The following is a 12,783-nucleotide window of genomic DNA, read 5'->3' as shown; positions in this document are numbered from 1 at the left end:
CGGTTCTCCCCAAGCTCCATCTCCAGCATAACTATCTCATAACCTCACGACCGAATTCCGAATTACTATAACCCCTTCTAAAAATCAGGGGTTAACACTAAAAACAATTGTGTTCCCATAAATGTAAAAATCTCATTTCTCACAATTGATTCATAGTTTGTTGGTTCAATAAGCTGTATAAACAGAGCAATATCTCACCCATATGTATCTTTGATCAACAAGTTATTATCCAACTCATTCAAGTTATAAGTTATATGGTTTCCTCTTTCTGATTCCTTAGATTGATTCTAGACATGAATCATTGTGTTATGTTGGAGTTTGAGATTAAATTAACCACGTCTTGCTGCCCTTCCTCTTATCACGGATTTTAAATAGAGCTCCTCATATTGTGCTGCTGAAGAATCCCAGCTAAAATTTATGTTCATGTCCTTCTGAACAAGTTGCTTCCAACTCTCAGGATCGTTCTGGTAGAGATTAATTGCACATACTAAGGCACCATTTATTCCCTGTCAAAATTGTGTCAATTAGTATTGAAATATTCCCTTTACTGATTTCTTCTTGCTGTTCTAGGACTGAGTATAATACAGAAATCATTATTTTGATTGGTGTATTCTTACCTTAGTTTTCTTTAAAAATGCCATATCCCTAACCTATGCATCCAAATATGTAATGTATGTAGGGATATGTAGACTATAATCCAGTTCAGTTATTATGCTTCCATGAATTCCCAGATTTATGTATTATCATTTGGTTACAATGACAATTGCGAGGTTTGAACCCTTAAGTAGCGTATAACAATCTTTATTAACCTAGCTCCAATATTTACACCTGCACACCCCCGAAATTAAATAACACGCTAGTTTGAAAAAACACATGTTCGCTACTTAAAGTGCAAATACCCTTTCAACTAGTTCACATTTTAAAATGCAAACTTTTGCCCTATATAACAAGAGTCTCACCACCTTTCCCCTCATTTCAACACCCCTTTAAAAAACTAAGAATTTTCCGAAGAAAAAAAAAAACCTCCACACCCCTAAAATTCGAAAACCTCATTAAATCCTTTTTTTTTTGTGCACATTTTTGGTCGAAATTCCCTCACTAGTGAAGAAAAAAGCAAATAATCAAGAAGTTAGTGGACATTTATTCGATGGCTAGCGAGGAGATACCACAAAACTCTCGGCCATACCTTACTTTGGAGTAGATCAAGAGGCGGACCATGAGGTCTTGTTGTATAAGAGGAGGGGTATAGGGGATTTGGCTAGACATTGATTGTTTTTGTTTGTAATAATTTCAAATAATTTTTTTATGTATGGATAATTTTGTGGTTTTGAATAATTATGTAAGAATAATTGTTATGGCTAAGTATGGATAATTATTTGATGTTGGTTTATATGTTGTTTTAAGCATTTTAATGTGGCCAAATGATGATATTTTTTTAATTTACTGAAGTAGGTTCAATAACACAAAATAGAACCTGTCCAAACTCCTCAGATTAGGCGTGTCCGTGTCGGACACCGTGTCGGACACGTGTCGGTGTCCATGTCCGACATCGATACCGACACTTATAATTACACTAAATTATGTCATTTTTTCAAATTTTTATTAGTGTCAACGTGTCAGTGTCCATGCCGTGTCCGGTATCCATGTCTGTGTCCGTACTTCATAGATCAGCACAGCTCACACGTTAATTAGCGAACCACCCCTCAGTTCCATGTTAAGTAACAAAGCATTTTAATTTGTTTGGATGATTATATTTTTTTAATTTATTAAAGTAGGTTTGATAACACACAAAATAGAACTGACCAATTTTAATAGCTGCACAATTCATACTTTAAGTAGTGAATTAATAGAACGGATGATAATTACTGGATTACAAAGTATCCATTGTTGGGAATTCAAATTTGATCTCCTTCCAACTTCACAAGCAGCAGCTAATTCAGGACTCCATTTGTCAGCTGCACGGATAATATATATCATTTCCCTCACGAGCAAGATCATGTCCCTCATTCCGAGCTTGTACACATGCTTCCAGGGCGACTCGGTTCGCTACGGCACAGGGTGCAATACATGAATGTGTGGTCTACACTGCTCCATTCGGAACAAATAAGAGCAAAACATCAAATAAGACTGAACCGACCCACTTCAGAGTTCTAATAGAAACAGAACAAACATGTCACATCCCCACATATACTCAGACCACACAAATAAGAGAATAAGATTTGCGAATAAAACTATACTCTCACTGACATGGAATTGGTTATTGATGAATATATTGTTGCCAAATTATATGATATATTCCTGATAGACACACACATCACACTTTAGCTATAGGGAATATCATGCAACAATACTAAAATCAAAGTCATTAAAGGGTTCAATATTACTAGTATTATGTAAACAGAACAAAAAAGTGTGGTTGTGCTTGAGTTATGGGTTTGAGTGGCTATAAGCACCTCGCCTAAAGTGGAGTCTGACTATTTGATCGATCGATTTCGATGGGAATCTTTTTATCTTGTGTCAATGAATGAATATTAATAAAAGTATATATGTATGTCCTGATTTACACTAACAATACACATATTTGTCAGTTCATATACCAATCGATATTAGTGATATAAGTTGGGTTGTGTAATTCAACTAATTAAAGCTAAGGTTAAAAGAATTAAGAGTAATAATTTAGAGTTCAAATTTTAATGATTGTAAAAAAATATTACTGTTAACAACTAATTATTAATTTTAACCATTTTGAAGAAATGATTTTTTTGCTTAGATTATCTCCAACAACCAATAAAAATTACTCATGAATAAATTTATAAACGATATTCACAAACTACTTTTTAGTTCAATAGGTACTGTATGACTCACTAAAAATTAATAGTAAAATAATAGGCTCGTTAATATATATAGCACGAATGATACACATTTCCCGACTATTTAGCCAAAACACGAAACCCTAAAGCTTATTCTCTTATAGTTATTCCACCTAATAAAATGAGTCTCTTTCTGCTAGCTGATGCTAGTGAGACTTTATTTTTTTAGATAATTTTTTTGTTGTTTGTTTTTCCATTTCTTTGTCTCCTTGTACCAAAAATAATAATAGCACGAATGATTAAAATTTACTTATTTTATAACCTTTGAAAAAAAATTTTCAAAAAGTTCAAGAAAGGAAAATGAAGTTGTGAATATGTACCTTAGAGATCCTCTTTATTATGGAAAATTCTAATGGTACATATGAAAAAATTCAATGTGCCGGTACATTAGATTATTAAATTACTAGGTAAATAAATATTTTTTTCCGAAATAAATCATTTATTTAAAATAATGTAATAACTAAATACTATTTATCAAAATTATAAATAAAAAAATTAGATTTTTTTGATTTTTTTATCACTAATAATAGTCATTATTGAATTTTTTCATGAAAAAAATATAAAAAAGTTAATATAATACTTATAAAACATTGGACTTATATTTTTTTCTTATGAAATTATCATATGTAAAATATAATAATCGACAAATAACTTTTTAATTTATAAAATAATCGTTAATTTATTAATTGATCTAATATATCGGTATATTAAATTTTTTCATATGTATCGAATAACTGAAAAGTGTATTAAGTTAATACTTAATACTTATGACTGATTAATTAATGAGTTTTTCATCTAAGAAGTCTTGCAAACCACTATAAGAAATTTTCCTATTTAAAAGAATCTTTCGCCTAAGAGGCAATACGATTTAAACAAACCTTCTGTTTGAGGATGATTACGTAATTTACGTCTAAGACATTCCATCTAATCACTAAAAGAACCTTTAAAGTCTATTATCTATGAATAACAATACGTCCAATTATAAATTTTATCTTCGGCATACATTCGAAGGAACCTAAATTAAAGTAATGAAATGAAAAGAATACAACACAATTTAAAAATAAGGGGATATTCTCATAAAAAAAAATTACAAAAAAACAAGGGGATATATATTTATGTCAACTATATGACTATGAGGCTGTCAAAAATAAAAACTATATACGAGTTATGAGAGTACTTCTTTTTTTTTTTTAATCAAGTTATGAGAATAATTGAGCTAATAATAATTACACTTTTTTTTGTCAAATTATTTAATAGACTTAGACATTTTATTTATACAAGAGACTTGCATATCTATATATATAAATCCTAGATAGTTGTGGAATTGCTTATCTAAACCCTAATCCACAAACCAATGAAAACCTTTCATTTAGCCACATCATCCACTTACATCCATTTAATGTGGGGTACTAATTGCAATTATTATTATTTTTGAGAAATAATAATAATAATAATAATAATTATTATTATTATTATTATCTATCTATATATATAAATCCTAGATAGTTGTGGAATTGCTTATCTAAACCCTAATCCACAAACCAATGAAAACCTTTCATTTAGCCACATCATCCACTTACATTCATTTAATGAGGGGTACTAATTGTAATTATTATTATTATTATTATTATTATTATTATTATTATTATTATTATTATTATTATTATTATTATTATTATTATTATTATTATTATTATTATTATTATTGTTGTTGTTGTTGTTGTTTTGGGTTAGGGGTTTTCTAACTTAGACCCAAGTTAGGTCTAAGTTAGCAAGGTGCACCTTTTCAATTGGACCAAAATACCCATTCTTTTTAATTAATTAACTAAAATACCCATTAATAGACGTGGATCCAGTGTCGCGCGCGTACCGAAGGACCATGGTTACAGACCGTTGATTTCCATCAAACAGCCAAGATCTGATCTCATCAAGACTGTCTGATCATTCCGACAGCCCAGATCATCCTGATCCATCAGATTCCAGCGCGTGCGCCACAATGGATTACACCCTGGAGAGAGAAAAATTTGCTTTTTAAAAGTAGGACACGTGTCACACAATGGTTGGCTGGACGTGATTTTTGTTCATTTAATACTTTGAACTCAATTATTTCGTTGTAAATTAATTTTTTATTTTTTTTTTTATACCAAAATTCATAATTTTTTTTTTCTACAAATAGAGACTTGGTTCGTTTGATTTGGACACCGAAAAAAAAATGCAATTTTTCACTACCTTAATCTCATTTTTTGTCTACTAAATACGTTACTTGTGTGTTGTAATTTAACACGCACCACTCAACCAACTCACTGAAACCATTATACCAGGAAAATAGTAGATAATATTCTGGAACTTTTGGTATATTTTATGAAATTTTTGGAGACCTGAAACTATTTTTAGTTAATTAAATGAGATAAAACGGTAATTAAAAACTAATGTTTGCTTCTGAAACCATTTTACTGGTAGAATGGTTGCACATAGTTGTATTCTGAAACCATTTTACTGGTAGAATGGTTTCAATGAGTAATTTATTAATTGTGTTTGCTTCTGAAACCATTTATCTGGTACAATGGTTTCAGAGAGTTGTAATCTGAAACCATTTTACTGGTAGAATGGTTTCAGTAAGTTGATTATTAGTTATTTGCTTCTGAAACCATTTAGCTTGTAGAATGGTTGCACATAGTTGTACTCTGAAACTATTTTACTGGTAGAATGGTTTCAGTGAGTAATTTATTAATTGTGTTTGCTTCTGAAACCATTTAGCTGGTAGAATGGTTTCAGAGATTTGTACTCTGAAACCATTTTCCTGGTAGAATGGTTTCAGTGAGTTGATGTAAGGTAGTGAAAAATGAGATTAAGGTAGTGAAAAATTGAGTTTTTTTTTCTGTGTCCAAATCAAACGAACCAAGTCTCTATTTGTAGAGAAAAAAATTATGAATTTTGGTATAAAAAAAAAAAAAATTAATTTACAATGAAATAATTGAGTTCAAAGTATTAAATGGAAAAAAATCACGCCCAGCCAATCAGACAGCGACACGTGTCCTGTTTTTAAAAAGTAGATTCTTCTCTCTCCAGGGTGTAATCCAGTGTGGTGCACGTGCTGGAATCTGATGGATTCGGATGATCTGGGCTGTCTGATTGATCAAACAGTCTTGATGAGATCAGATCTTGGCTGTCTGATGGAAATCAACGGCCTGTAACCATGGTCCTGCGGTACTCGCGCGACTCTGGATCCGCGTCCATTGATGGTAATTTGGTTAATTAATTAAAAAGAATGGGTATTTTGGTCCAACTGAAAAGGTGCACTTTGCTAATTTAGACCCAACTGGGTCTAAATTAGCAGCCCCTTTGGGTTATTATTCATTTTAATTTTTTGTGTTATTTTATTATTTTGTGTATTTTATTGTTTTTTTTTCAAAATAGTTAATGTTTTTGTTAATAATCTTTTGTCCAATCTTTGTAAATATAAGGAGTTGGTCGATTGTTGGGACTATTTTTTTAAGAGTCAGGATCCGTTGACACCAACTAGTTTGACACCAAATGTTACACCTCTCAATAACGTTTTAACCGATATAAATTTTATAAAATCCACCGTTGGATTGAAAGTTTACATCATATTGATCATTTGTGTAAAATTTCAGACAAATCCAAAATTTCAGACATAAAGATTAACGGCATTTAAAAAAATACAAAAACCGTTAATTTTGATGTATCTCAATAACATATCAAATGATTTTGGATTTATTTGAAATTTTACACAAATGATCTATATGATGTAAACTTTCAATCCAACGGTGGATTTTATAAAATTTATATCGGTTAAAACGTTATTGAGATGTGTAACATTTGGTGTCAAACTAGTTGGTGTCAACGGATCCTGACTCTTTTTTTAATGTTAGTAAAAAAAAATTAGATAAAATAAAATTTACTAGTGGTTGTTATGCCCTGTATGATTTTTATCATATTTGATATTTGAGTATGAGTTATGTTGGTTTATCTTTGCTCCAATAAGTTTCAAATTAATATAAATGTCAAATTCGATAATGCAGTAATTTTTTGGTAAGGGATTGAAGACTCCAATAAATTTCAAATTAATATATTTGCTCCTATTGTTTCAATTTTAAATTTACTACTTATACAAATAATTTTTTGACGTTATAGTATAAAATAGCGCATAAAACCCGTGATGCACGGGTAAGTGTCTAGTTTTAATTAATACGGAGAAGTAAAAAAATTGGACATTGACTAAACTTCTAATCTCATTTAATCTTACTTTTTCTTTCCCAAATTCACTATTTACCTTGATATAAATTTTTAGGTGCAAGTGTTTTGTTAGCTACCGGTATCCTCTGGACAAAATTTATTTAAATTTGAATTTATTTTAATATATAAATATGATATGATATTAAATTTTATTTAAAGGGTACTGATATCCAACTAAAAGAGTGTTCACTTATTTATTTTACTTAAATTTAAGAGCGAAGGCTCATTTTGCTCCAAAAAAAATCCAAGACCCAACTTTGTCTTTAATAAAAACCATTTTTTAGTATCTAAAAAAAATAAACCGAGACAACTCCTTACCTAATTTTTTTTGTATGGTTAATGAAAGAAATATAGAGGAAAGTAAAAAATTGAAGAGAAATGAATAAATAAAATAAAATGATTATAAGTAACATGATATGATAAGAGAGAAAAGAATAAATTAATAAAAGAAAACAAATATGTGTATTTATAAAATCATAAATAAAAACAAAAAGAAATTACATGATAAACCCTAATTCTCAAATTACGAAAACATAAATGCAGCAGTAATGATGATTCAAAAGAGAATTACGTAATCTTGCTCCAAAGTGCTTCATCATTCAAACGTCTTCTTCTATTGTTAAATTTATCATACTTGTACCAACACAAAGGGTTTGTTGTTTATCGTTTTCAAAATTTGGGAATTAGGGTTTGTATATTGTTCTCTCCATAATAGTGATTGTTATTTTTGACGAGGTGCATAAATCCAAATTTGTTAGAACAAAATATGTTCAAGCAATATCACATTCATTCAAGATTTTGATGATAACAAACATTCAACATCACAAAAGGATCAATTTTTGAGGAATATTCAAACATTATTGTTTGTGTTGAATATTCAACCACACGTCAGTAATATTCAAACATTATTGTGTGTGTTTCTCATGAACGATAAAATGACAGCTCAACATAGTACTATTGCAAGTTTTTAGAATAGTACTACGCAGAGAGGTTTCGTACTGTACTATAATTAAATTGTATCACAACGACTTTATTTTTAGTTGTTTATAAATAGAAGATTGTTTGTAATCGTTGTAAGTGGTTGAAGAGCTAGTGAGTGGAAGGAAATCATTAGTGAAATCAGCAAGGAGGTCACACAATGGGCTATTGCGTGTTCCTTTAAAAAAAAAATCATCCTCTACATTCAGAACTTCAAAGCACCAAATATGTGTGCAATCATGATTACTCAACAAGTGAATATCATGATTATAGGATTTTCATTATATATCCTCTCTTTGGAGTTAGAATACTAGACCATGACTTTGTATCACACCGATACAAACTCAAACGTTATGTAACTCACCCAGTTAGGCAACATCTTGTCTTAAACAAGGAAGTCATCATCACTTGTGATGCAGAAAATTCAATATGAAGGTTCACTAGGTGGAAATCCTTAAGTTTTAGTGATAAAGAATACAATTAAATTATTAGTGAAAAAGTTTTAGAAAATGAAAAATACAATTTAAACCTCTGTTCCTAATTGTGTCTCCTCATAAACATTAAGTTTTCTGATGAACCTTCAAAATTAAATTCACTTTAAACTAATGTCAGTTTAATAATTCACGAGATTGATGAAGAAGTTAAGTTAAATTTGACTTCGTGATTAACCTATTTATGTTATAGGAAATATTAAGCATGGCTTATAATAATTTCTCTTCTTTTTTTTCACTTCTTTTTTATTTTTTTGGTTGATAGACAAAATAATAAGTTGTTGGAAACTCACGCAACAAAGTGAAAGATCGGATTCGAACTTCGATTAAAATGTCAAATCTAATTGACTTGAGATACGATTTGTGGTATTTTTTTTTTTTACAAAAGGATTTGTGGTTTTTTTTTTATACAAGGATTTGTGGTCATTTATTTACTCTAAATTTGACTTTGCCATCAGAAATCTAAAATGAAACGGGTGACACAGCAAACAAACTTTCCAAATCATTATTTTGTATTAATTGTTTTTAAAATTATTTTGCGAACTTTACCATACATATATTCTATTCGTTTAGTTAGGGGCCAAAGCAAAACCTTTTCAAGATTCCTTAGGACAAAGAAAGCACAATCACTCAAAACAATGTCCTCTTTAAGGGTATTTTCGTCAAACCAATAAACACAACCCTTTATATATCACCCATCATCGAACATAAATTCCCATAACAAAATTAACCCGCAAAAACTCATACTTTCCATTTCAACCTTTTCTCACATCTAAGAACAAACAATAACACAAACACTTCATGAGCATGTTCGCTAAGAAAGTTACAACCGTTAACCCCTTCGCAAAGAAACGTTCTCAACACGGCGTCGTTTCAACAACACCAAACGTAAACACAAAAAAGCAGTTATGGAGGCTTCCACATGTGTTTGCTAAAATGCTCGAGCTTCCTTTTCCTTCAGATGCCGATATTTCGATCGAGGAAACGCCGCAGTTTTTCCGGTTTGTAGCGTTATGTAATAAGATGAATATTTTCAATGACGGTGGTGTGCGAGCTCAGGCGATTGAGATTCTACCAGGAATAACTAAAATTGTGATCAAGAGATTCGATGGTGGTGATGTTTCGGTGGCGGGTCAGCAAGAGAAGAGGTCATCTCTTGGTGTTGATCTTTGGCGGTTTAGACTTCCGCCGTGGACGCAGCCGGAGAGGGTTACTGCTGTTTGTTCCGGTGGGAAATTGGTAGTGACAGTGCCTAAGATCAAAGGGAACTAATATGATCAATAATGATAGAATGAATATATGTGTACACGTTAGTATAGATTCTCGAGGGATTAATCTTTAAGGTTGCGGTCAAAGATACCTGTTTACACCAAAATATCTCACTTTAGAGGCCAAATTCATCACGAGTCCCATATATGAATTTATGACACATACGTGTGTGTATATGCATTTGGCTTTTTTTTTTTTTCTTCTTTCATTCTAATAAAAAAAAAATCCTTTATGTATGACCTTAGTTTAATTGGTAGGACATATATTTATTTCATTAATTTATTTTAATAGGGTAAAATTTTACTTACTAAACTATTTGATAAAATAAAAATAAAATAAAAAATTATTCCATGTAATATAACATGTTACATATATGCAGGTATCTCTATTTATAACATAGTATAAACTTATAATTTAGTTAGGTTAATTTGGTGCTTGTATTAATCTTAGTTTTAAGATAATTTATTCATTTAGAATATTTCACTTTAGTCTCTAAAATGAATGAATGGTTCACTTGAAGTTGAAATGTTAATACATTGGGTACCATGTTAATTTTTTTCCCACGACCAAAGTGGCATGTATGGTTACAAATAGGCATAAGTATTACTAGATTTTTTTTTTTTTTTTTTTTTTTTTACAGTAAAAAGTTTATAGCATTTCATTATTTAGAATGTTAACAATACAAGTGGGTATATCAATGAAAAGGTGGAAACTAGCTATAGAAGTGGCCACCCTTGCTAGAGCATGAGCAACCTCATTGACTTGTCTCCTAATAAACTCAACACTAGAGTTTCTAAAATAAGTTTTGTGCAAACGAACACAATTTCTAATAACATCACCAAGCTCAGACACATTATTGTGCTTACTATGAAAGCTTGTAACAACATTCTTGGAGTCTAGTTCAAAGTCCACATTTTCTAGCTGCAAATCATGAACCCATTTCAGAGCGCTAAGCAAACCAAGAGCTTCACCAATATCAGTATCTGTGATGGGTGACATCCATTCAGTTTTGGCTAGAACAAATTGTCCTTGATCATCTCGTATACACATTCCTATTCCAACTTTATTCTGCCGAACAGAGAACGAAGCATCTATGTTACACTTGTACCGCCCTGTATGCAGCTTTTGCCAACGAGTTTCAGTTACTTTTTGTTGCTGCATACAGTTACGTTGCTTGTATTGTTGTGCATTTCTCCAGTCCAATAATAAGTTGGTGGTTCTGTCACAAACTACATGAGTTGGTTCAATTTTATTCCCCCACACCCTATTGTTTCTTTGTTGCCAAATGCTCCATAATGTCACCATGAACAACGTTGAATGCTCTGAGTTAAAGACCTGCAAAAGAGAAAAGATGATCTCTGCTATATGATTGTTAGCCTGCAAGTGTTGTTGAATAACATCTCTCCATCCAAGCTTTTGCCATATATTCTTTGCATTATTGCATAAGAAAAATAGATGAATATTATCTTCAAGCTCATCATCACAATGAACACAATTACCAGGACAATTAACACCCTTTTGGTTCAGTCGAAATCTAGTCGGAATGCAATTACGACATAACCGCCAAATAAAGTTCTTAATTTTTGGTGGAGCCGTTGCTTTCCAGATATAATGCCACTGACCTGGAACCTTCAAATGCGTAGTATCAATGGCCTCGTCAATGCAATAACGATATGCACTCTTAACTGAATAGTGCCCATCCTTTTCTAATCTCCAAATAACTTTGTCGACAGGAACTGAGTCTAACATAGGAGTTTTCAAAATTTTCCTTGCACTACTATCATCAAACAAGGAGCAAATAAGAGGCAAATTCCACATCTTTGAATCAGACATCAACAAATCTGAGACTCTCATAGTGTCCATCACATGATTAATATGTATCGGTCGTGTAAAAATATCACCATCCAAGCTCCATTTATGATTCCAAACCGGGATATGGTTACCAGTACCAATACTCCACTTATATCCGCCACGAACAATAAATTTAGCTCTCCAAATGCTTCGCCAAACATAGCTAGGATTATGCCCAATGCTCGAATCAAGAAAATCACTTTTAGGAAAGTATTTAGCTTTGAATAATTTTGTGATTAAATTGCTTGGATCTGATAACAACTTCCAAGCTTGTTTTCCAAGCATTGCATAATTAAAAGCTTCAATGCTTTTAAAACCCAAGCCACCCGCATTTTTGTGCATAGAAAGACGCTCCCAAGAGAGCCAATATATTCCTTTAGATTGATCTCTATTATGGCCCCACCAAATTGAGTTCATCATTTTTTCAATTTCATCACAAAGGGAGGATGGAATTAAAAATATACTCATAACATATGAGGGTATAGATTGAAGAACCGATTTAATCATAATTTCTCGACCTACTTGAGAGAGGCATCTACTACTCCAAGAATTAATCTTCTTCCAAATTCTGTCCTTTATAAATCGGAATGTTGATTTTCTACTCCGGCCCACCATAGACGGCAATCCGAGATATTTACCAGTCCCAAGAACATGTTGCACTCCTAAAATAGTGGTGACAGAATTTTGAATAGCAGGAGAGACATTCCTACTACAAAAGATTTCAGACTTTTGCAAATTAATTGTTTGGCCAGATGCTTCTTCATAGGTAGCAAGAATATTTTTCATAATCACAGCTTCATTGTCGGATGCACGAAAAAAGAGGAAACAATCATCTGCAAACAAGAGATGCGAGATAATAGGAGCATTTTTGCAAATTTTGAGTCCGTGAATATCACCTCTTCCTTCAGCCTTTCTAATAAGTGCTGACAAGCCTTCTGCACAAATGATAAACAAATAAGGAGACAAAGGGTCCCCTTGTCGCAAACCTCTGCCTGGGATGATAGGTCCAACAGTGTTACCATTGAAAATAATAGAGTAATCGACAGTCTCAACACAAAGCATTATCC

General features: G+C 31.7%; 1 protein-coding gene across 1 annotated transcript; it reads left to right on the top strand.

Moving 5' to 3' along the window:
- Positions 1–9,403: 9,403 nt before the first annotated feature.
- On the top strand, positions 9,404–9,868 carry LOC123890005. Its single transcript, XM_045939548.1, has one exon. The coding sequence runs from the start codon at positions 9,404–9,406 to the stop codon at positions 9,866–9,868; it is 465 nt and encodes a 154-aa protein (XP_045795504.1).
- Positions 9,869–12,783: the final 2,915 nt, after the last annotated feature.

This window comes from Trifolium pratense, linkage group LG1 (assembly GCF_020283565.1).
Source record: "Trifolium pratense cultivar HEN17-A07 linkage group LG1, ARS_RC_1.1, whole genome shotgun sequence".
Classification (NCBI taxonomy): Eukaryota; Viridiplantae; Streptophyta; class Magnoliopsida; order Fabales; family Fabaceae; genus Trifolium; species Trifolium pratense.
The sequence above is the reverse complement of the archived record's forward strand: the minus strand, read 5'-3'. Positions and strand labels throughout refer to the sequence as shown.

Coding starts and splice junctions, on each gene's coding strand:
- LOC123890005 (XM_045939548.1), top strand. CDS start 9,404: ATGTTCGCTAAGAAAGTTACAACCGTTAACCCCTTCGCAAAGAAACGT.